This window comes from Corvus brachyrhynchos, unplaced genomic scaffold (assembly GCF_000691975.1).
Source record: "Corvus brachyrhynchos isolate BGI_N302 unplaced genomic scaffold, ASM69197v1 scaffold223, whole genome shotgun sequence".
NCBI lineage: Eukaryota > Metazoa > Chordata > Aves > Passeriformes > Corvidae > Corvus > Corvus brachyrhynchos.
In genome coordinates this window covers 3,864,094-3,887,681 of record NW_008237174.1, presented here as the reverse complement: position 1 = coordinate 3,887,681, position 23,588 = coordinate 3,864,094, and the positions used below count along the sequence as shown (strand labels likewise).

General features: G+C 37.9%; 2 protein-coding genes across 4 annotated transcripts in view; both read left to right on the top strand.

Annotated features, from left to right (window-relative positions):
• Positions 1-10,747, top strand: part of NMNAT3 (nicotinamide nucleotide adenylyltransferase 3) — a 21,663-nt gene extending 10,916 nt beyond the window's left edge. For 2 of the 3 annotated variants that reach the window (XM_017728847.1, XM_008629559.2), the window contains 3 exons: positions 4,344-4,527; positions 8,398-8,504; positions 9,833-10,747. In XM_017728847.1, the coding sequence (XP_017584336.1) occupies positions 4,344-4,527; positions 8,398-8,504; positions 9,833-10,242 (701 nt within the window). In that variant the 3' untranslated portion in view covers positions 10,243-10,747. Of the gene's footprint in view, positions 1-3,640; positions 4,253-4,343; positions 4,528-8,397; positions 8,505-9,832 lie in introns of those variants that run through there. The other variant, XM_017728848.1, reaches the window with a different exon arrangement.
• Positions 10,748-10,833: 86 nt separating this feature from the next.
• Positions 10,834-23,588, top strand: part of RBP1 (retinol binding protein 1) — a 16,184-nt gene continuing 3,429 nt past the window's right edge. The window contains exons 1-3 of the mRNA XM_008629558.2: positions 10,834-11,818; positions 12,444-12,622; positions 22,925-23,026. Coding sequence (XP_008627780.1) covers positions 11,746-11,818; positions 12,444-12,622; positions 22,925-23,026 — 354 coding nt within the window. The 5' untranslated portion in view covers positions 10,834-11,745. The remainder of the gene's footprint in view (positions 11,819-12,443; positions 12,623-22,924; positions 23,027-23,588) is intronic.

Sequence of the window (23,588 nt, the reverse complement as noted above, 5' to 3'; positions counted from 1 at the left end):
GGGAAAGAGGGGAGAAATTGGAGCTTATTTGCTGAGAAGAAGCAGTAGCTGCAGCCTGGGAGCTGATGGAGGGGCTGGATAACAGTGGTTATACAAGACTTGTCTGACTTGAGGTAGCAGTCAGTGATTCCCTTCTCAGAACAGTGCATTTTGGAGCTGACATCCACCCTGGATGCCTGAAATGAGCGAGGAATTAATTAGTGTGAGGGGCATGTTTCCTAGGCTTGAGAATGGCTTCATTCTGCTGCTACTTCACTAGTGATGCTCCATCACAAATCAGGCTGAAATGATGAGTTGAGCAATAGCTTGGCTGGAGTTCACTCCAGTCACCATTCTCAGAACAGTGCATTTTGGAGCTGACATCCACCCTGGATGCCTGAAATGAGCGAGGAATTAATTAGTGTGAGGGGCATGTTTCCTAGGCTTGAGAATGGCTTCATTCTGCTGCTACTTCACTAGTGATGCTCCATCACAAATCAGGCTGAAATGATGAGTTGAGCAATAGCTTGGCTGGAGTTCACACCAGTCACCCTGGAAGTGTTCCAAAGATGTGTGGATATGGCACCTGGGGACATGTTTTAGTGCTGGGTTACTGGTTGGACTCAGTGATCTTACAGAGCTTTACCAACCTTAACAATTCTAGGATTCTGTGACTTCAGAGTCAGGTTTCACTGTCGTGAATGTCATGACTATCCCTGATGTGCATCCTGACTGACATCTCCAGTAATTCTGTCTGCCAGCTTTTTGTACATCACTTCAGTTTCAAATGCTGCCTAATCTTATTTTTCATACATCCCTATTTTAAGTAAGACATTTTATTGGGTTTCTACTACTTTAAGTGCAGTTTCATGGTCATATCAAGTAATTAATCCTTTTTCTGTTAATATCAGCCAATAAATCTTGTCATGCTGCCTTTTAAATACAACACACATAGCTGTGTGTGCCTGAATGACTCAAATCATTCTCTTTATCTGGATTTTCTGTCTACTCATGTGAATTTGGCACTTTACACATCCTCACACATAGCTAAAATTTTCTGAGATTCAATCCTTGTTTTAAAAATTTTTTGAAGTTTTTTGAACCTTGTGGTGACTGTGGCAGATGCCTTTACAGTTTGTTAATACCTCTCAGGTGCTTTTACTTCCCTCTGACTGTATTCCTCATTTGACCATAAAGACCAAAGAAATAGTACTAGAATCAATCTATCTTAGATATTTTTAATCTTGTTTCCCAAGTGCTTCCAGAGGATATTTACATCACCAAGTTTCCAGGTAAGACCAAAAAGGATAGAGGGCAAAGGAGGAGGGTGTGAAAGACATGTTTCTATCTGTGGCAAGACAAATGCAAGGGGAAGGTGAAGGATAATGAGTTATTATCTTATGAAAACTGGGGGAAAATGTGACACTGTTAATGGGTTGTGTCAAATGCAGTTCTGGTCAGCAGAGCTGAGAAGGAATAATTATGCATAATACTTATTTAGCCGCATGTTGGGAAAGGAATGAAATCAAGCAGCACTCAGGCACTAGGTCTAGGTTGCACTAGGTTGCTGCTGCTCTGGACATGGTGGAAGGAAGACCACTGAGGTTATTCCTGTTTGCTGGGTAGGGTAACACCAGAAAGCTGCAGAGCTTCTGTTGGGTATTTTCCTGTGACACTGAGAGGAAGATGAGTAGTGGGGGAGAGTTCAATGTATGGAGGTGTTTAATTTATTTGGTTTTCTGTAGTGGTTACTTATTTCTATTATTTACCTCTGGTATAATTTCTCCCAGTGAATTCCAGACTTACTACCAGAAGAAATTAATCTTTAGAAGCCCCACCAAAATACACAAACAACTGTGTATGAAATTGGCATTTGATAAATTTGCCTTAGTATTAGTAAGCTAATTAAGCATTACAATTTGTGTTAGTGTTTGTGACAATTTTCAGTGACACCTTTATAACAGAAAACTAAATACCTATTTTCCATAATAATCTACTTTAACATGTTTGAGGGACAGTCTTTGTTTCACTACTTTCATTATATTTAGTTTCCTAAACATAACCAGTTCTCCTAAACAGTCCTTAGAGAATATAAGTTCATAGCAAGAGGAACTTCTTTCCTGCTTTTGGTAGGTATATTTTGAAAAGCAAAGCCACTTAAGGGCCTGGAGGATTTTTCAACATATTTAGAACAAACAATAATAACATACTTCATGATGAAAACAAATAGAATTCCAGAGAAATAGAATTTGAAGATCATTCTGGACCAAGGAAGGTTTGAAGTAATCTGTAATAATTTATGGGGGAGAGAAGAGAGTTGCAGTGGACATTCAGAAAAGCCCAAGGAGACAGAATTTAATGATTTCCTCTTCGCATGCCTGCCAAAATTGGGGGATATATTTAAATAGATGAACTTTTAAATTACTGAATAGGAAACAAGTTATTTAGAGCCAGTAATAAAATTATTTCCTAGATTTTGACAGCTAAAGCTTGTATTTTTATGTGGAAGGCTCTCATGTGCATCCTGTGTGCATAGTGCTGGGTTACTCAGTTGTGAATCTTCTCAAACCATTTCTGTGTTTGACTGTCTGAAGGTGTTACCAACCTTGATTTTTCTCTTCCAGTTGGTTTCTTTTCTGCTTTGGAGCAAGCTGATACAGCATCAGAAGCTCTGATGTCATCCCATTTATGCAGCTCTAGGCCGGACTAGAGACTGAAATCTTTTCATCTCACAAGGATATGGCAGACCCATATCATTCTTGGCTAGCATGATCTCATAGAAATATGATTTTTCATTTAATATATTCAGTTGAGATATAAGGGAACAACTTATATCTGTAGAAACTTAAAGAAACTGAAATGTGGAAACTAAAGTCATAGCATAGGAGAAACCTTTCAATAAGGTTAACGTAGTAGTGAATTCAAGGTGCAGTTTCCTTCCCTTTAAACAAGAAATTAATTCAAACTGTAATTTCTTTCCCTTTAAATGACAATTTGTTATAGCACTGTATAATACCAGAGTATGAGAGAATAATTGTTGTTCATAAATCAAGTGAAATTATTTCCAGTTTCAGATCAAGAGATGGACTTAATTATATACACATCTTTGCATGTTTCTGGAAAATTTTATCTTGCTCATTTTGCCTGTAATGGGAATATTTTAAAATAGAGGATGGTTTGAACTGCCATCTTAAGAGGATGTAAATCTCATTGACTCTTAATGCTGGTTTTTTTAAGTCTGATTCTATGAAGTTCTTTTGAAAATTTTATTACTTTAAAATAAATGTGACATTACTAGACTGTCATGTTAGAATATTAAATTGTCATGTGCCAGTATCAGAAATATCAGGAATATTATTTTCCTTACAAAGCAATAAAGGTAGCATGCTGAATTGAAGTTTCTTTGTTAAAATAATTGAATTAGAAAAAAGGAAGAGGATGTTTTTACTTTTCAGTATCATATTTATCATAGTTATTTAATTGCATGTGTTACATTAGAAATAATTTTGTTCATTTCTGTTCAGTTGAAAGACTCTTTCTCTCCCCTCAATTTCTTGAGCGTTGCAGCTTATTGTGGTGCTTAATTTTTGTTTCCTGATTTGAGGCCAGAACTGCAAAATCTAACAAGAGTCTGTTGTGTTAATGATTACATTATGTTACAGGGGTAGAAAACTAGGGGCATATGTTCAAATGTATTTAACATGATCAGCCAGATAGAAAGGCATTTAGTGGCTGCTAGGCTGATGTTTGGAGCACAGTGCTCTAAGTCTCATTTTAGACTCCATTAGCCCCATCACTGTGCTTGAATCTTCTGATTTGTCTGAATCACATTAATCATAGCTGCATTACACACAGTAATATGTTGTAATTCTTCCTTTAACACAAAGAAGAGGCACAGTGATTCTGATAAATAACAATGATCAGATCTTTAAGAACAAAGTAGTGGTCAATTAAGTCACTCTTTGCTCTGGCTGTGTCAAAGCTTGTACTAACTGGACTATGAAACTTATATCTAACAATTTTGATAGTTTGCAACATAAATTATGACTATGGCTACCTGGTTTAAAATTGTCTGTTTACCCAGCTTTCCTTTTTGGGTCATGTGTTAGCATAAACATGATAGTAATTGTGAGCAGTTCACAGGGGAAGAAAACGTTTGCATTTTAATTTTGTAATTGCTGGGAATGGATTAAAAACAATACCAAATCAAGTTGTTCGTAGCATCAACTTTGAAGTTCACCATGGAAGTTATCCTTTGAAGAGATTGGGCTAGGTGAGCTCCCAAGGCCCTGTCCACCCTAAATTTTCAAGATTCTGTGAAGAGGACGTAATTTTCTTTTTTTTCTTTTCTTTTTTTCTCAAAGGAAGATACCGGGTGATTGAAGGCATAATGTCTCCTGTCAATGATAACTATGGGAAGAAAGGCTTGGTTTCAGCAAGGCACCGGGTAGCGATGGCTAAACTGGCACTAGAGACATCTGACTGGATCCGGGTGGATCCCTGGGAGAGTGAGCAGGAGACATGGACAGAGACAGTAAAAGTATTAAGGTGATTACGTTATCTTTTTCCTGTCCTTATGAAATTACTGACTGCCAGAAATCTGCCAGGCTGCCATGTCAATACACAGAACTTGCTCCTCTAAAACATGCAAACAAGTCAGGATTCCCCACCAGGAATCTTTCATTTGCTTTCCTCAGACCTATGTAATAACCACAGTACTGCACAAGTGTCCTTCAAGTAGTTGGATGCATGTGGAAAGCCTCTGAAAAATTATGGCCAGTGCTGGGTTCTGCAGGAAAAGTTCTTGGCTCTCATGTTACCTTTCTTGGGTTTAAGTCTCTAAGAAGGTAATAGAGAGATTGTAATCAGAAAGTAAGAGAGTTTATAAATTACTTCGTTCTTCAAGAGTATCTCTGTTCCAGATTAGCTATGTTAGCACTATTATGCCTCCAGGTTTATCTGTTCACACATCCTTGTATAGTTTTTTTATTAACTCTAATGGTAAGGTAAACCCAGGCCCATAACTGCTGATGTTTTCTTCTAAGTCTCAGTTTGCTGTGGTTCTGTGCTGGGAGGAGAAATTAAACAAGTTGTCCAAAACCTGATGCAAGGACCTTGAAACCTGTCTTTTCCATATGGTAATAAATGCATTATGGAGCATAATAATTTATTATGGAGGGTATGAAAACACAAACTTCTTGTGCTAACTGCTCTTCGGAAAAGGTGCTACAGAAGGTAACAGATACCATTAAACTGAAAGACTCAATGGAAGTCTACAGACAATAATGTGCTGTAAGAGCTATCACTGATTCTTCATTTTTCTAGCTTACTTTCTAAGTGGAAACAGGTGTTCAGGGCTCTAAATTGTGCCTTCCAACAGCTGCCCCAAAAGCTCTTGTGGCTCTGTGTGAAAGCAGTTAAAAGCCTGACCTGTTACTTTACAAAAGCATCCATAAGAATTCACTACAGACTTACAAGACAACTGGTGGAGCCTTTTAGATCTGCTTTTATTTGCTTCACTGAGGGAACACAGACATCCACTTGCTCCTTTTGCCCCTTCCCTCTAGGCAGCATAACAGGATCAGGCTGGGAGGTCTTCTGTCTTTGCAGAAAACTGTTCTTTCTCTAGTCATAACTGTATGTCCCAGTGTGAGAAGTCACCAAGTACTGTCCTACAGTATTGCCTGGGTATGGGGCTTTTGTCCTAAACTTCAATTCAGTCAAACTGCTTTCCTCCAGAGAAGCAGTCCCAAATGTTAGAGATCAGGTGATCCTACTTGGATCTTGCACAGCTCCAACTGAAGTGAGTACTGCTTGCAAGATGGGGTTTGTAAGATATAAATCCACTTCAGAGTTCTTTAGGACAAGAGGTCCAGTAAATCAAACCTGTATGTGTAATTTTCTGCTCATGCAAAGTAGTATGAATGTGGTATGAACATTTGCCTAGAAAGTGAACCTCTAGTTTTATTAGTAAATTCACAAAATGTTAAAATGGCTGCTTGTTAAGGAGAGAAATGAGCTTAAATCTTTTTTTTTCCACAAATGTTGGCCTGTATTAATGAGCTGAACCAGTGCCATAATCTAATGCTGAGCCTTATCCCTTGAATGGGGAAGCAGGATTCTGATGAAATGTAGGTGTTTGTGCTCTGTGTTGTATTTTAAGTGTCACAGGTGAAAAAATAAGAGCAAAAAGAGCTGGCTTTTTACTAAGTATAAACAGGCAATGATTTATCGTAGAGTTGTTTTCACATGCTTTCAAAGTTAATCTATAGGTTCTTCCCTCCTCAAAAAACTGAGGACTAACTGCTGCCTTCATTATAAGCTCCCTCAGGTAGGAAACTTCAGTACCTATAGAAAGAGATTTTCCTATTGCATGGCAGAGGTAGAAATCATTATTGTACCTAAATGTCTCTTCTTATCAGTATTTTGAGTTGTACACTTAACTGCACTAGAACGTTTTGTCCTGAAACACATGAATGGCCTTTTCCTACAGTACTTGTTTTAACTGAGTGCGATAAAAATGTCACATTTCATCAAAATCTCTGGATTTTGCAGAGGATCCCAAGTAGCTGTGACATAAAAGAATCTTAAGAAGCAAAGCTCATATCCCGCTTATCGCAGTGCTATTAAATGAGTATGGAAATCTTGGAGACTATCCCCAGGCTTTTTTTAGAGAGGAGGCAACGTAATAGAGCTGTTATTCACTTACCTGCTTTTGTGAGTATTCTTCCTAGACAAGGAAACAGTATTGTCAGTAAGCAAGACTGCATTCATCGCTCTTGTGGATTTGATTGGCATGCAGCTATACTACAGAGCAGTTAAAAATTGGCAAAGATCTGCATTACCCAGCTTTTGTTGAGTTGTGCTTGTGCTTGAGTTCTATAGTTACTCAAAGCTTCATACACCATGCAGAAAACACTTAAGCTGGCAGATGGGTTTGTCCTTTTTGGTGTCTCTAAAGTCATGTAACCCCCTCCCCCCCCCCTCCAGCCCTTGAACTGCTGAGCAGACCTGGGGCAGCTCAGTTTTTGCAGTGTTTGTAATGTTAGTCCTGCAGTGAGCTCTTTGCCAAGCGTTCTTATTTTTGACTCATGGCCCAAGAATGTCAGACCACGACACAGAGTCAGTGTACTTGACTATACATAGCAGCAGCCTGTTTACAGCAAGATAGGATTAAAATTAGAAGTGTGGGAAGGCGCAGACCAAACTATTGGTACGTGCTCTCTACTGCCACATGTCCCTCACCTCTTGGCTGTGCAGTTTCTTTGGCCAATGGCTGAGCAGCAGAAATCACTGGAGGTTGCTTTGCAGCCTGTCTGGGTGTAGTTTCTTTACACATGTGCAACTTAATCCTGTAGCTAAAGTATTTGCATGATTTGAAGAGTGTACTTTTAAATCCCTAACCTGTAAATTCCTTCTGTACAGCAGACATTCAAAAGGTCAGCTAGGGCTTTGTACGTGCACTGAATTAAGACTGTTCCTTGGAACTCAGAATCTTTGCATTGCTGCAGTTGTATAAGAGCTGATGGTCACTGTAGCTCCATATGTGTTACACAGAAATTGGACACAGACTTGATTCTGTGTCTGCTTGTCCTGTCAAACCAGGAGCTTGTTTCCTGAAACAATTTTGGCTTGTGCAGATATGAACAATGCTTAAGCCTGGCTCGGGATGGTGCAAAGCAGGGACTATTCTAAACAAGCAAGGCTGTGCTGATTTGGAAGGAAAAGGTGACTGCCATGAGGTAGCAATACCAGTATTGCAGGGGGGCACCAGGGATCAGGAGCGGTGAAAAAATAAAGTAGCAGAAACCTGGAAAAACTGAAAAAGGGATCCTTGCCTGCCTTCCTGGATCTGAATTCAGTAAAAATACAAACACAGAAGATGTGAAAAATCTTAGGAGAATTTTTAGTTTCTCGGAATTGTGATTCTTTTAATTAAAATGAATGGGAAAACAGCAGGGTAAAAACTCGGGGAACATATTTTTATGGAGAAGAGGAGAAGAGAGGACAGGAATGGCTTCTACTCAAAACAGAGCACACGTTATAAAAACACTATCATGAGAGGTTGTATTTAGTCAAGAAATCACAGCTAGTGATTGAAGTGAGATTTTAGTCCTGTTTTAGGCAAAAAACCTCCACTATGCTTTAAATGTAGTAGCTGCCAAAATTGCTGTAGAATTTCAAAAAGGATTTTCAAACCAAGATGCCATTAAGGAGATTGCTTGTGAATTCCACAAAATGTAACTACATTGATACTAATCTCATGACAGAACAAATGTGCCAAATTCTTAACAAATGGTATTCAAATCCAACGTGCATAAAAGTAGACCCTATTCTTGAATGGGAAAGTGCCAGGTAATCGCTTTGTTGCATCTCTGAGAGGATTACCTCACACAGAAGCCTTTATTTTAAATGCAGGCACCATTATAATGAATCGCTCAGAGTGTTCCAGTCCAAGGAGTTCATGAGAAACAAACATCCCACAGAAAGGTCTACGGGAGAGTCCCTTTCTTGCCAGCAACCAGGTTGGTTCATGACTGTAAACATGATGCTGTGTTTAGCATTAAAAACAGTACAGCTTTACCAGATCAGCAGTGAAAAAATTGAACATAGTAGCTGGTGAGTTTTGAGGGTTGAAGCTGCCTGCCAAAACCAAGCCATGCCAAATGCCAACGTAACTCCTGGGGCAGTTGTTTTGTAGTAACTCCCACACAGATAGGAGACCTTGGAGTTGTATGAATTCTTGGTTTTATAAGCATCTCTTTAGCTATGTCAGAGATTTATGTTGTGGTCCTGCTTGTTCTGCAAAGCATGAAATATATGAATAAAAAATATGAAAAATACAGGGAGTACTTAGAATTCTACTTCTAGTATTAGACAGTGGACAAAGTGTATGGATACTGCAGCTGTGATGCTGACATGTTGATGTTTGCTGCCTTTCTGGCCAGAAAAGCTCCTGTTGGCAGTAGAAGCATGGCAGGCTCTGGAAACGATGTCAGTTTTCAGTTTCCTATCTAATCATATTCCCTAGTCCTATGACTGGCTAGGATGCTGCTGGATTTTTGATACGCTGCCTTTTTCCTCTAGTATTATAGCATCTCTTGGACATGAATAATACATTTCAGTTGTTCCTGGTTGTTGATGAGTTGTACCTTTACAGTTGGTAGGGGAAGGAAGTTATGCTTTTCATGCATCATCACTGGAACATTTCTTACTTTCTGAATGTCTCCTTTAAGATGTTTGTGGAAGACTTTCAGATGTGCTAACCATCAAATAAGTGTAAAGGGAAGGCAATACCTCCATCCTTCCCCTTCATTTCACAGGAATACAAGGCTGTGAAAATACCTGGTCAATGTTTGTGCAATGCTCAGATGGAAAAATGATGAGTGCTACAGAAGAAGTTTGAGGAAAGAGTTCTGCGCTGGGGCTTAGGCAGTGAACAGCAAATAAGAAATAGAGAAAATAAAGAACAGCAGGGCAGGATGGGGTGGAGTAGCCAGGTTCAACCAAGTCTAATCTTTGTGCTAAAGTATTTCTCTTTATTTGCTTCTTTCCCCTTTTGGATTGCTTGAGTGGAGTAAAAATTCTCCTTTAACTGTGTAGAGATAATATTCAATATGCCTTGAGTGATGAAGTAGGTGATAAAGTAAGTAATTGTGACCAGACACATAAAAACCTAAACTGAATTTTTCTTGCAACCTTCTGCAAAAAAGCCTAGAGTAAAGGTAGATGATTTTAAAAATAAATTTAAAAAAAAAATTTTAAACTGACAAGTTCAAACCAATTTTAAGTATAAACTTCCTAGGAGACTGGAAAAGGATAAGACATCTCTTATTTCCTTTTGTCTTTCCAGTTCTACCAGAATTAAAGCTACTCTGTGGGGCTGATTTTCTGCAGACATTTAAGACACCCAATCTTTGGAAGGAAGAAGACATCAAAGAAATAGTGGAAAAGTTCGGTTTGGTGTGTATTAGCCGGGCTGGCTCTGATCCATCTCAGTATATCCAGGAATCGGACCTTTTAACGAAATTTCAGCACAATATTTTTCTAGTGAAAGAGTGGATTCAGAATGAAATCAGTGCAACACAGATACGCTCTGCCTTGTGCAGAGGACAGAGCGTGAAATATCTCATACCAGACTCTGTTATTGCCTACATTGCACACCACAATATCTACACAGAAGAGAGCGAGCGCAAGAATGAAGGGGACTTCCTTCAGCCTCTCAAGCTGCATAACACAACAATAAATCCTCTGAGTGACTGATTTCTGCAGTGTGTGCCAAGTCAGACCAGGAGTTTTTTCATGTAAATTTCTTGAGAAAGTTGTTTCTTCTTAATAATGAAGGGAAAGTCCAAAATTTCTTGAAATCATGTGGTGTTTTAAATCCATGAATGTGTGTGGTAGTGCTCAAGAAAATTGGGATGCTCAGCTGCAGAGGTTAAAATATACAAAGAAAAGCTTCCTTGTGAAAATAAAAGAAAGGAGATCTTTACAATAAATATTCTTAAGACTTCAATATTTTCAATAAGTCAATAAATATGACTTAAGGGTCAAACACAGCACTTTCCTAACTTGTAATTCTGTAATCCTTACTGTTCTAAAACAGCAAAATACAATGAATCATAACTTGAGAGAGAGAGCGATATGTTTAAATATACATTGCTTCTAAAATTTGACATTATAAGATCCTGAATAACTTTTTTGATTTTTGGCAATTTGGACAAGAGCTGGAAATAAATCTTCTTTCATGCAAGTACTTAAAAATGCACGTGCTACTTATACTGCTTCTAAGCCTCCGGGTTTTCAAAGGACAGACAGTCCTCATCCCCACATTTAAAGTAGGTTTCTTTTCTTCTCTGATCCAGAGTCTTCTATAAGAGCAAGCAACTGCCAAAGCCCCAGAGTAGATAATATATCCAATAGGGACTTCAGCTTTACCATATGAAAACATCTGAGACGCTCAGTATTTGAGCTCTAATGTTAGCAGGAAAAATCCGTGCTCTTCTATGCTGGTTGCCTGTTGTGGTGGTTCAGTGTATTTCATTTCTGACAGAAGTCACTTTCAAAGAATATGAAGTTCTACCTCTGTGTTTCAAAGTTTCTTAACTGAAAGCATTAATTCAGTAGTGATGTAGCATTTATCACTGTACAGAGCTAACCAGTGCTTCTTAATACAAGTGTCCATCTAACTGGTCCTTTTGAGCCCCCAGTTGGTCAAGCAGCTTCCGTGGTGCTTCTCTAGAATTAAGGAGCTTGTGGAACAAGTGAAAGGAGTACCATACACAGGTGGCTTTCACTGAATGAGTCTCTATGATTGTTTTCTTGAAAGAAAGCATAAAGTTGCTGAAACATATTCAAGAAAGAATTTGCCTCAAAAAACGCATAAGCACTTGTATAGCTTTGGCTAATATCCTAAACTAAAGCTATCTGAAAGGGGTTTTTTTTGAGTGGCATGAAAAATGAAGAGTAGTATGATTAAAATGGATTTCCCTTACACAAGCGATATGAAAGGTGAATATTTCATTCATTTTAAACGAAGTCATCCTGTTGTCATTAGAAATCTCAGAGGTTCAGCCTAGTGGAAGGATTTAAAGGCAGCACTTCAACAATAATCAGATTAGAAGGACTTGCATAGCTCCATGGTCTAAAAAATGAGATAAAAGAAACCAGAGTTCAAACTTGCTGCAAAGAAAGGCAGTGAGTTGTGTGGTGCAGAATCAACCCACAGCTCTGAGCCTTTGGTTTTGACAATCACCTGAGTTAGGGATGCCTGCAGACTTCAATGGCTACTGGAAAATGATCAGCAATGACAATTTTGAGGAGTATCTGAAAGCACTGGGTAAGGTTCCCTTCATACTTCTTGAATAAATAATCAATAAATGCCACGTCTCTTATTCTTTACATTAATCTATTTTTTCTTGTACAGTTATAAGTCATTTTTGTGAGAAATATTTTTTTCAGAAATGCACTTTAAGAATTGCCTTAAGCAAAATTGTTTTGCCTTAAGCAGCCTCTACTTTTTACCATCTTGAAGCTTACATTAATAGGTATTAAACTACATAGCTTGAAGAGGTAAGTGGCAGATTCCAAACATAAAAAAACTCCTATAATTTGAAAAGCAGTAAAATAAAGTTTTTATATTTATTAAAGATTCAATACAGTACTTTATGCAATTCTGTGTGTTTGTATTTGATGTTGTGTTAGTATTTCTATTGGAATAGTGAAGTCTTTATTAACTGTCAAATACAAATGGCATTTTTTAAAGATTCCACATAATCAGAAAATTGAAGCATTAAGTTATTAAAGTTATAAGAATTCAGTTACAGACTTTTTCCGGATGAGAAGGCTGGTTTGAAAAATTTGGACATCTATTTATCTTTGTTCATTTTAGCTCTCCCTAGAAGCGACAAGCTTCTTTTTGTGGAAGACTTTTTTGGATAAAAATAATTTTTTTTCTTTTTCAGATGTAAATGTTGCTGTAAGAAAAATAGCGAACTTGCTAAAGCCTGACAAAGAAATCCTTCAGAACGGGGATCATGTGATCATTAAAACGCTAAGCACTTTTAGAAACTACATCATGGAATTTGATGTAGGGAAGGAGTTTGAGGAGGATTTATCTGGGGTGGATGATCGCAAGTGCATGGTAAGAAGTAGAACTGTAACAGTGGACAGAAAGGAATATTGATAATATGAGGCCTTGCACAGAACACATCTTTTAACCATCCTTGGTGGCTATTCCTGAAATTATTTCTATACTTCTCAGTTTGCCAAGATGTACCTACAGTGTTGAGCATGCCTTTGTATTAGAGGAATGCTGATTTTAATCAGGAGCACAAAGCGATTTTATCAATCAGTGAATAATAACCTCAGGGAAGCTATGCTCGTTTATACTAGGGTATTTGTTAGTCAAAAGGACATCTAGGGTCACTTCCAGAACCTCTTTAATGAGTAAGGTTTTACAGTAGAGGAAATCCACTGATTGCAAGGTCAGGCACTGCTCCCTTAATAAGAATAGCCAAGTGCTTAAAAATTTCCTGAGTGTATTTATTAGAGCACACACTTAACTACCCCACTGGAACAAATCTTACTGAAATGAATAAGCAAACACTGAGGACTTTGTTTTACAATAGCTCTGTCTTATGAGCTCTTTTTGCTTTTTAACTTAGGAATGATAAATATCAATTTACAGGGGAAAAACTTGAGAATAGCAAGTTCTCAGCTATTACTTTGACAGCATGACACTGCCAGTATTCTACAGTGAGGAAGCTGACAAAGAAAATTATCTCAGGAGGGACTCTAGAGGAGGAATCTCATAAAAGAGAATGAATAGGTTTCCATTCTTAAAAAGATAGTGCTATTTAAAACCAATACTTTTCTCTCACACTAAGATTTGCAAATTTGCTTTTGTTCTGATCATGGCAGGAAAGGGAAAAATTGTGAAGACCAGAGAAAAAGAATGGTTGGCTACTGAGTGCCTGAGTCCCTCTGTAGTCCATATTACGGGGGGTGCAAGTTTGATGAGAGTGCAGAATACAAAATTCTCAGAAGGGAGGGGCCTTTGTATTTAGGAAAGTGCCCCAATGGCATAATGTGGTTTTGGCTCCTGGAATGCTGTTAATCAGGATACTGAGGTGCAGATTCACTGAACAGTTACGAGCCCAAGGAAAGATTTAAGACTGAGATGATTGAATTACCATCAAAGACACCAATGCTCAAAACATCTGTTAAAAAGGTTTGGGTGTGCACAGAACTGTCCCTGTCTAAGCATTATCTGTACTTAAATACCACTAAATTCCCATCTAAAGGAGAACTAAACCATCCTCTATGTGGTGGAAAAAAATTTTAACAAGCCAAAATTCTCTAACCTATTTTGCTACATTGAGTGATAAGGGAAAGATTCAAAATGTTAAACCAGAAAGAAGAATCTAGAGAGAGATCATTTTACTCACTACAACAGCTGTTTGATTTGGAGTAGAACCTAGTTCAGCCTACTTTCAAAGGTTACTCAAACATTTATCTATTTACTGTTCAGTGGAAAATGCTTATTCAGCCTTGGAAGCAGAAGGTATCAGCACCTTCTTGCCTGTTACAAACAAACAAACAAACAAAAAACCCAAACAACTAGGGGTAGTCACTGACTCTGACTGAGTTTTTTTTAGGAAGGACTTAGGGATGTAATTCCACCAAAACACCCCAGAGATCTCCGTGTCTCTTTATGGTCTCCAGCTGTAGCTGGACAGTTCAGGTCTCTGACCACTGGTGCTTTATTTGCCCTGTTGCAGCATATCACACTTTATAGTTCAATTTTCTTATTAAACATTTCTTTTCTACATGAGACCTCTGTTTTGTCAACGGCAAAATAGTACATATGAAGTGACTTCAGTCCAAATCTGGTAACCATAATGTCAGGCAAAATAAGCGGCAAAATAACTCCAAAGGTGCAGAAGGAGTCTTGTGAAAGAAGAGTCATGGAGGTTGTAAGAGATACCGGACCACTCCCTGAGTGGTGTTACGAAGAAAACCACCATAAAAGCAAAGGTTGAATATCATTCTTGGTGTTCCATTTGTTCATGTAGAGCTTGTGGAACTGCATGCCATAAATGGCTTAATCATTAATAGTCAACCTGTGTAATGGGAGAGATTGTGAATCAATTATTGTTATTTATATTGTGGACTGAGCAGACCACTGGGCAAGTTTTATCCAAGTAGCTCAATGTATGAGCAGTACAAAGTAACATGGATAAGACAAATTACACATTAAACATTAATCTGTACAGCAGAGCAATCATCAGGAGACCAGCAAAAATAACCGTAGAAGTAATTCATCCTATAAGGATAGATTGTTTTTTCTTTTAATGAAGAATATATCATCTAGCTAGAGTTAACATATCTGTAAAAATAATATCAGCACAGTGAACAGGTTAGATCCCGTGTGTAATTCACTGAAATTGTGTTCACCTTTCAGCTGTAAAACATATCTTTGAGTCAGTCAGCGTAGAGTGTAACTACAGTAATTCCAAATCAATACTGTCCGTGAGGAGTAAAGGCTAAAAAGTTTTGCTGATACTTATTTTAGAAGTAAGTTGAAGTTTTGACATTAGGAAAAAATTTACTGTGCATGCAAGAGGAAGACCTTATTGAAACAATTAATACAAAGCCATCTCTGAAAGTATCTCTCATTCATCAGGAGATAGTTGTGCTTCCCTTTTTCACTGTCAGTAATAACCAGTGAAGCTGATGAAACATCTACAATGTGAAATATGTACCAGCACATAAGAACAAGGCACACAAGCCTTCTGTACCTTCACAGTGCAATTTACTTAGTATTTAGTAAAGAAATTATGAAAAAGTTAAGTGAAAAACCTTAAAATGCTGAAACAAAGGCTGAAGATTCACATTGCAAGTCTTTGCATCCAATGAGTCAAAGCAGATTGAGAATTGGATAGCTCAGATGCAAAAATTACTTTCCTAAAATTTTTGTTTTTCTAATCACTTTTCTGCTAAAGTCAGAGAAAACTTTTGCATTATAATTATTCTCTGCTGTTCAGGCATTTGAAAGACTGAATTGCTTTGTCTTACACGATGCAGAATTAATCTCTTTTGGTAGAGACTAAGGGCAAGCAATCTGTTAAAAAATCAAGAAAGATTTTATGTTCTAAATATAGAACAGCAGAATTTCTTGTATAACTGAGAACAGTTGTGTTATAACTGAGTATTTGTCCAAGCATATGAGAGGTGCTTTGGTAACTTAGAACCTTGTGCTCTCTGATACAGTAATTTTCTTCTTCCATTGAAGCAGGGAGTGAAATGACAAAGGACAAAGGCAGGGGATTGGAAAACAGAGAAAACTGCAAGAATTTTAAACTGAAAGTGGGAAATAATACATCTTAACCATTTCATTATCTAAAACTGAATACAAGTGGAATATAACCGTGAATAAGTTATCAAGTAGGTGTTCAGGGTTCCTTTTTGGAACTAATAGAACTTCTAGTCATAGTTAAGATTGGCTGGGGTGGGGTAGGATGAGGAGGATTTGGGAGTTGTAGAATTCACATGTCAGATCTATAATACATCTTACCATGTGAAGTGTCAGTTAATGTTTAAAACAGCCACATAAGGACTGTTCACAGACACCTGACTGGCCCTTCTGTGACATGTGACATATCTGACTGAAGGTAGGAAGTTGTTTGAAACTGATCATGGCTCTGTTTTAATTAACAAACGTGCTGAATGTGACACTGATTCCTCTCGAGTTTGTATTCAGGAAAAATGCAGTGGAGTTAGTTGTTCTGGATATAATTTGATTTATACCACTTCAAGGTCAGAATAAAGCCCTGTTACAAAATCACATTCATTAAGCTTATTTAACTATTTAGGCAGGTTCCTCTGTTACACAAATGGAATTCACAGCTGTTAATCTAGTTCAGAGCAGGTTTTGGAATTAAGGCTTTGCTGCCAGAAAAACAACAACCAACAAACAACATTCCAGTACATGGAATTGCAGGAGGGATCTCCCACAGGGTGAGAAGATTCAAAATAAATTGTGGCTGTCTAGCAAGATGCAAGATCAGCAATATGTCTTCACCCGATCCCTCTGATTTAGCTGTTTTATTTCTTTACCCTTCCAGTGCTGCCCTTTTGGGCTTGTGTTTTCTCATGTACTTTGGTGGAACAAGCATTATTCTAGAATCACTGTTGCTGGGGCTTGTCTTCTCTCAGATTTAGTGCCTCCTGTCTCTGTAGTACTGTAATTTCCCCAGCTCCTCATTGGCATAATTACTGATTTTTTATTTTGGGGAAGAGGGAGGTATAATTTAAAAGAGGTAGACTTCATGATAGTTTTTCTGCTGGTATTTCTCACCTTTTACAAACTGCTCTCAACAGGTGAGGAAGAAAAGTCCTCCAGTCAACCTCTTTGAGGCTCCAGAGAGCAGAAGTCCACTCCTGGGTCTATCTCAGGCTCTCTCAGAATGGACTCTGGTCCATTCTGTGCCTCAGTGAGGAGGAGCAGTTTCCTTTTTCCTGCCTTGTTCCACCCTGCTTGCTCCTTTGGCATTACTGTTACTACCTGTAAGTGATGTGCTCAGCACATTTGCACGGTGATAGCAAATGAGATGATCTGAATCTTTTGCTGTATAATTTAAGATGTCATAAACTTCACATTTTGCAGTGCTGGATTAATGTCTAAACCACAAGACTGATTAGAAGCTTTTGAGCTAGTTATTCACAAAATTTCTGCTAGCATACTAAAGTTCTGCAGGGAAGGTGGGTTTGGATAGGTTTAGTATTTCCACTTTTTGTGAACTCTAAACAGCTCTGAGAGTTATGAATGCAGAAAGTGCAATCAGAAAGAATTAGCTGAAAAGCTGAGAACCAGACTTAACAAATCCAATTTTGAATGACAAACCATTAGTGTTACACACAATTGCATCTTGCTAAAATTACACAGGGGATAAATCAGTTATACCCATTAATTTAAACAGTAAGTGTCTTAGAATCGATTCTGATCTTTGCACAGAGTGAATAGGATGCGACAGGTTTTACTTTTTTTTCTGGCATGGGATATGCACAAGTTTTCCTATTTTTGTATTATTTGTATACAATTTTATTTCAGTGAGAAAAAAATCCACCATTCCTAAGAAATAAAACAATATGCACTGTCTAAAATATTGTCCTCCTCCTCCCACATATTGTCAGCTGCATAGCCTGGAGCTTTTGCACATTTACTTTCCTGCTCCCTGGAACATACCTCTAGTCTTCACTTTCCTCTGTTGCCCTTATGAGCAAGGATTCAAAATAAGAAATTCGAACATTAAGACCTGATCCTATCTGACAACAGCTTACCTTTCATCTAAAATTTTTCAGTACAATCCTAAGCCTCTTTTCTAGCAATGCTGCCACTGGAGATGCTGACAATGACAGAAGCAAAGAAGACTTTGCCATGACTGAGCTACAGCATGGCTAAATAGGTTCAGCCTTTGTCCAGCACCAGTATCTGGAGATAAAGCCCAGGAATCCTTCCAGGAAATGCTCTGTTGGGTTTGTTGTTTTCTCGGTAGTTTCTCTCTCTGTGGCTGAACTTCCAGATGCAGATGTGATGAGATAAAAGGGGTTTCAGGGTGGAGAGGTGACAAAGCTCGCCAAGGCTGTATTCCCCTGGGAGCAGCCTTCTGCACAGAGGCCATAGGGAGTGATCACATGGCAGAATTCCCCCCTTGCAGCTATTTGTCTGTGGCATCAAGGTTAGTTTATTCTATCAATACTTCATGTTTTCCCAAAAAAACTGCTTACAGGAGGTTTTTATATCACTTTGATACTAAGTACAGATGAAATGGTTTATCTTGAGAAGCTATTAAATACTTTGTTGGATATATTACCGTGTTTTACCAAAAGTTCTAGGATATTTTCTTTGGTGTTATTTACAAGACACAGCTCGAATTGGATTTTTCTGTTTCATCTGACCTAAAAAAATGACTTTCCATTTTTTAATCCTTCTTAGATCAGAATTACAGTTGTAAAATGGCCTGTCATTCTCCCAAGCAGAGAATTACTGGATTGAGATGGGAGTGTGTCGTGCACTCATAGCTTTGCAGTCATTTGGTGCTCCATATATAGAGGCAACACTCTGAGGGAAGCAGGAGAAAAATAGAACTGGTACTGCTGTGTTTCTCCTACAGATAGGAAATCAATAATATATTTTTGATGAAAGGTGGTAGGTACAATTCATACTTATAAAGGCAATGTGTCAAAAATCTATGTAGCATTAACAAAAAATGTTCATTAACTACTTTGAAAAAAGTTATTTTCTTCCATTGATCTGTAAAATACATTCTGTACCTTCAATTGCTGAGCGCCTGACCCAAGCAGGCACACAGGAATTGCCAGCAGGGGAATGAGAAACATTGTGCAGAGCCAGCACCAAACATCTTTGCACTTAGACCTTACTGGGAAATGCAAAGTACTCTGACAACATGTTTGATGACTATTTCAGTAAATTACAAAGATCATTATCTCTGGCTGTGGGTCAGTATGATTTGCCACTGGAAGCTGAAATAGTGCCAGATTTCACTACGGTTACTGCTACTAAAGAAAAAGCAGATACGTAGTCAATAATTTGTTTGGGATTTACTTAATATTTCATTTAATAAATCTACCTCATCTCATAGATGGAAACAGTAATGAGAATACTTTAATTATAATTTCCTCCAGCTTTAATATTCAGGAAGATCCAGGTAGTGCTATGCATATAAATTTAAATCTTCATAACACATAAAGATTAAATCACTAAAAAAAGTATGTGGGCGCCCAAGTAATAAGAGAATATCAAAGCACACAAAAAGTGAAAGACTACAGAAACCATACCATAAAACTAAAGAGAATTTGAACTTTTTTTCTGTTCTCAGGCTTCAAATGCTTTTTCACTTCCCAGAGGAGCTCCATTCTCTAGTATTACACCTCAAGAATAAAGTGTACACAATCTGAAAAATGTGCAATATTGGTGGTTGGAATTTTTGAGAAGAGTTAAATTGAGGCAAGACTCCCTGTTTTTTACCTCACTCCGTTACCTTTCCATGCATTCCTTTAGTACTGTTAATAGCACTGTTGACTAATTGCACTCATCACCATTTTCTATTGAAGTTTCCTACAGAATTACATGCACTTGACTTAGGAAGTGTTCACCTTAGGTTTAAGTATGATCCGGTGGTAAGTAAGCAAGATACAAACTTGCTTATGGTGAACTAGATTATGTACTATGTAGTGGAAAGGCATAAACAATGTCTTCCATTTATTATGCAAGTAGTACAAGATGCTTGAAAAGACAGTCTTCAGTTTTAGAGAAATACTCCATTTTCAACTAGTTGGTTCTGTTACTGGAAACTGCCGCTTTCCAGAGTCTTCTGAGTTTGTCTACCTCTCCTCCTCTTATGGAAGAGGATAAAGAATAGGAGCTGTCTGCCAGGGCCTGCCATGTCCACCAAAGCCTGGCAAAGATTTTCAGTCATTCCGGGTCAGTGGCAGTAGCTCGGCCTCTGTAATAAGGCAGACCTTAGGTAATGCTATTACCAAAATGGGGGCAAACAAGGTCAATTACAAAGGCATACTTTTCTAAGAAAAGTAGCTTTACATAAAAGGTAAAGTGTTTCTTTATCTTGAGAGTGTGTACCAGGAGAGCAAAATAGGAGGAACCAAAGGGTCATACAGAACTGCCTTAGCAGTCTACAAGTGCTTGGCTCCTGATTATACCGTGGCGATATCCTGATCCAGTCTTCAAAAATAAATACTTGCTCTTAGATACAGCAAGAGAGATTATATGTACAGCATTTGCCCTGCAGTATTTCTGGAGTATTATTTTTATATTCTAATTCAAATATTTTGGAATGTTGTAAAGCAAGCATTGCTCTGGTTTAGGTGTTGTAGAGGGTGGAATGTTCGCAGCAGCCAGTGCACATTAACAGCCAGAGCAACTTCAACCTCGACTAACACTGTGTGTGGAAGGACGTGTTTCAATCTGACTTGAAAGAGAATTTTGTATCTTGTGTATTAGTTTAATAAAAGAGACATTGAGACATTACAGTTTGACCTAAAGAAAGGATACAGATGCCACTGATTAATCTTACTGTCATAAAGTGGTTGTTCCTGCTAACAAAGAAAATGACATTATGTTCTCTTGCAATACATTCTGCCCTTTATAACCTTCAGAGCAAAATAGCTACATACAGAAATCCGAAATTGTATGGTTTACTCATATCCCCTCAGTATTTATATTTCTCAAAGGGAATGCAGAGGATACCTGAGAATATTGTGTGATAAGACAGCTTGGTTAATGTCTGTGGGTTTACACTCTTCGTGGTTATCATCAAATTGCAAAAAGCAATATCTAATCTTGACTGGAAAAACAACAAATCCTGAGAAAAAAAGTGTGTTGTTTTCTGAGATGAAACAATTTCAATCACCCTTGGAGGCTAAAAAGTTAACATTTCCTTGTGCTGCTACAAATATTTCTCTATTTCCCCCAAGTGTACTAAGTCAGTGAATATTATCGCGTGTGATAACATTCACAACTGACTTTGAACATTAGTAGGATTAATAAAGTTGGATCCTACTTTTTCATGGTATATTGCCTCTGAATTCACATATAAGCCCACAAAATTTAACTATTAAGCTAGACTAAAGATTAAACTATGCTGAGCTAATACTCAGTGGATACAAATAAGTGCAGTTACTAAGCAAAGTTGCACATACAAATGCTTCATTCCACAGTATCCCTCACATCTACAAATCGTCATTCTTTTTCTGTTATATTCATTTTTTAGAATCAGAAATCCGTAGATATGGTACCATATAAATTAGACATTATTCGCTTTGACTACTATTATTTGTTATCTTGTATCTTTTCAGTGGATGTCTGCAGATTCAGATATGGGAAAGGATTTAGGTTATGGTGACCACAGCTTTAACTACAGCTTTACCCAAATGTGTTGTTCCTTCCTGCATTAGCATTTTTTGTATTTAAAGGATATGGTTTCATAAAATGTTATCTACTGCTTGGTTTAAATACATCACTTTACAAAAGAGAACAGAAGAATTTGTGAATGCATTTTCTAAATTAGAGAGATTTTTAGCAAGAACACATGAGTTAGTCTTTCAGAGCCCCCATGTGGTGCAGACAGACTGATGGGATCAATACTATTGCCTTGCCTATCATTATCTATCCTGGCACTCTTTGTAGTGATTCATTTTCCATGCTTGTGTAGTCTAAAGCTTCCCACAGGAGGAGGCTGCTGCCTGCACTCATTCAAAGATAGTGGCTGTCATGGTTATCATTTAAGAATTAATTGTTTGTGACATACACAGATTAAATAAATAGGACTGGATAGTTTTTGAGTGTTGAACTGGTTTTAATTACCAGAAGGAAAAATGTAGGCTGACTTCTTCCCTAGAAACTACACAGGATGGATGCAGTAAATGTCCTTTAATGGCAAATCAGAATTCATCATCTCTCCATATCTGACTAGTGATGCAAGCAGTGGCTGAAGACTTTTACAAGGTAGACAGTAATTCTATATTTAGTCCTCAGAGTCCCATCAAACAAGCTGATTTAAAAGCCATGTGCTAATATTGTTACACTATCCTCATGGAGCACAAACTGTCACTGCTCTTCCCTCTTTAAATATTTTACAGAGCACTGCTTCTCTTTATCTTAGGGGGATGTGAAAGGCAAATTTTCAGTAAATGCTAACCAGAGTAACAAGCTGTAGGATGCACTGTCCTACATTTAAGGAGTTTTATGAATCAGGTTTTACTGAACCACTCAGGACAGCACCAATATTCACAAAAGTGCAGTGTTGGTTACTGCACCTGACTCTTGACTTACTCTACCAGTCCCGGTTCAACTAGTTCCCCAGCCTCAGTTGCAAAAAGCAGGATGCTGGCAAAGTTCCCAACTTGCTGATACTTCCAAACCACTCTGCTTGATGAAGGAAGGCAGATTGAGACATGAGGAAAAACCAGCTCAGTATTCAAAAGCTTTGTTCATCCATAGTGCCAGTAAATGGGAATTTTTTCAGGTAGAGCACCTGGGGAATCACGGTGGAAAAAAACAAACTGGATCTTATGTTTTCAGCTCCTTTTGCAAATACAGTGCTAGGCTGCAGGGCTCTTCTGCTGCTGTATTTTTCAGCAGAGAGAGAGGAGTGTGTTCTTACACAATGATTTTGATGGTATTTTTTCTTGCTTTATCTCATCCCTCCAGTTTTTGGCAGGCAGTTGGGCAGCAACTTTCTGTTCAAGCTCATTTATTTTGTAATTATCCTAAGTGGTACAACACTCTACAATCATTCTTTTTATGAGATACACTAATCATTAGAGATAAGTCTTGCTTCACAGAAACTAATCCCAATATCAGAGAATATTACAGTAATACCAAACATGTCTGTTTTGTTAGACTACCGTGTCTTGGGATGGAGATAAGCTGCTTTGTGTACAGAATGGAGAGAAAGAAGGCCGTGGTTGGACCCAGTGGATTGAAGGAGATGAAATGCACCTGGTAAGATCATGTAAGAGGTTTTGAATGCCACTCTATTAAAACGGTTAGATAAAACACAGCAGGGAATGTGCTATGTTATTTTGGCTTACTTTGACATAATTATGTATTGGTGCAGCATTTGACTTGTTTCTAAAGCAACAATTTCATTTGGAGCCATTATGTTTTTATGTCCCTTACAAAGCCTGACAGTTTCAAATGTTCTTTCTGTGTTCAGTGTCTGTCCAGACACACCAGGCTGAAACGTTCACACAAGGAAGACATTTAACAGAATGTCCCTCACACAGTCTGTAAAATACTCAGTATGTGAGCTGTGAAACTGAGCACCCAACAATAAAGGAAAAATACACCATTCTTCTTTTAAAATAATTACAGGCCACACTACATTATAGTCTAGAGAACTAAAACAGCAATTAAGTTTTTGAAATTGATGTTTGTTCAGATCATCATTTTTATCTTTCTAAATGAACAGGACCTGAAAGAAGATTCCTATTCTTTTTTCCTATAACTCTTTATAGCATCCTCACTCTCTCATCAGTGTGGGTAAAAGGCAGTCTTCCTGCTG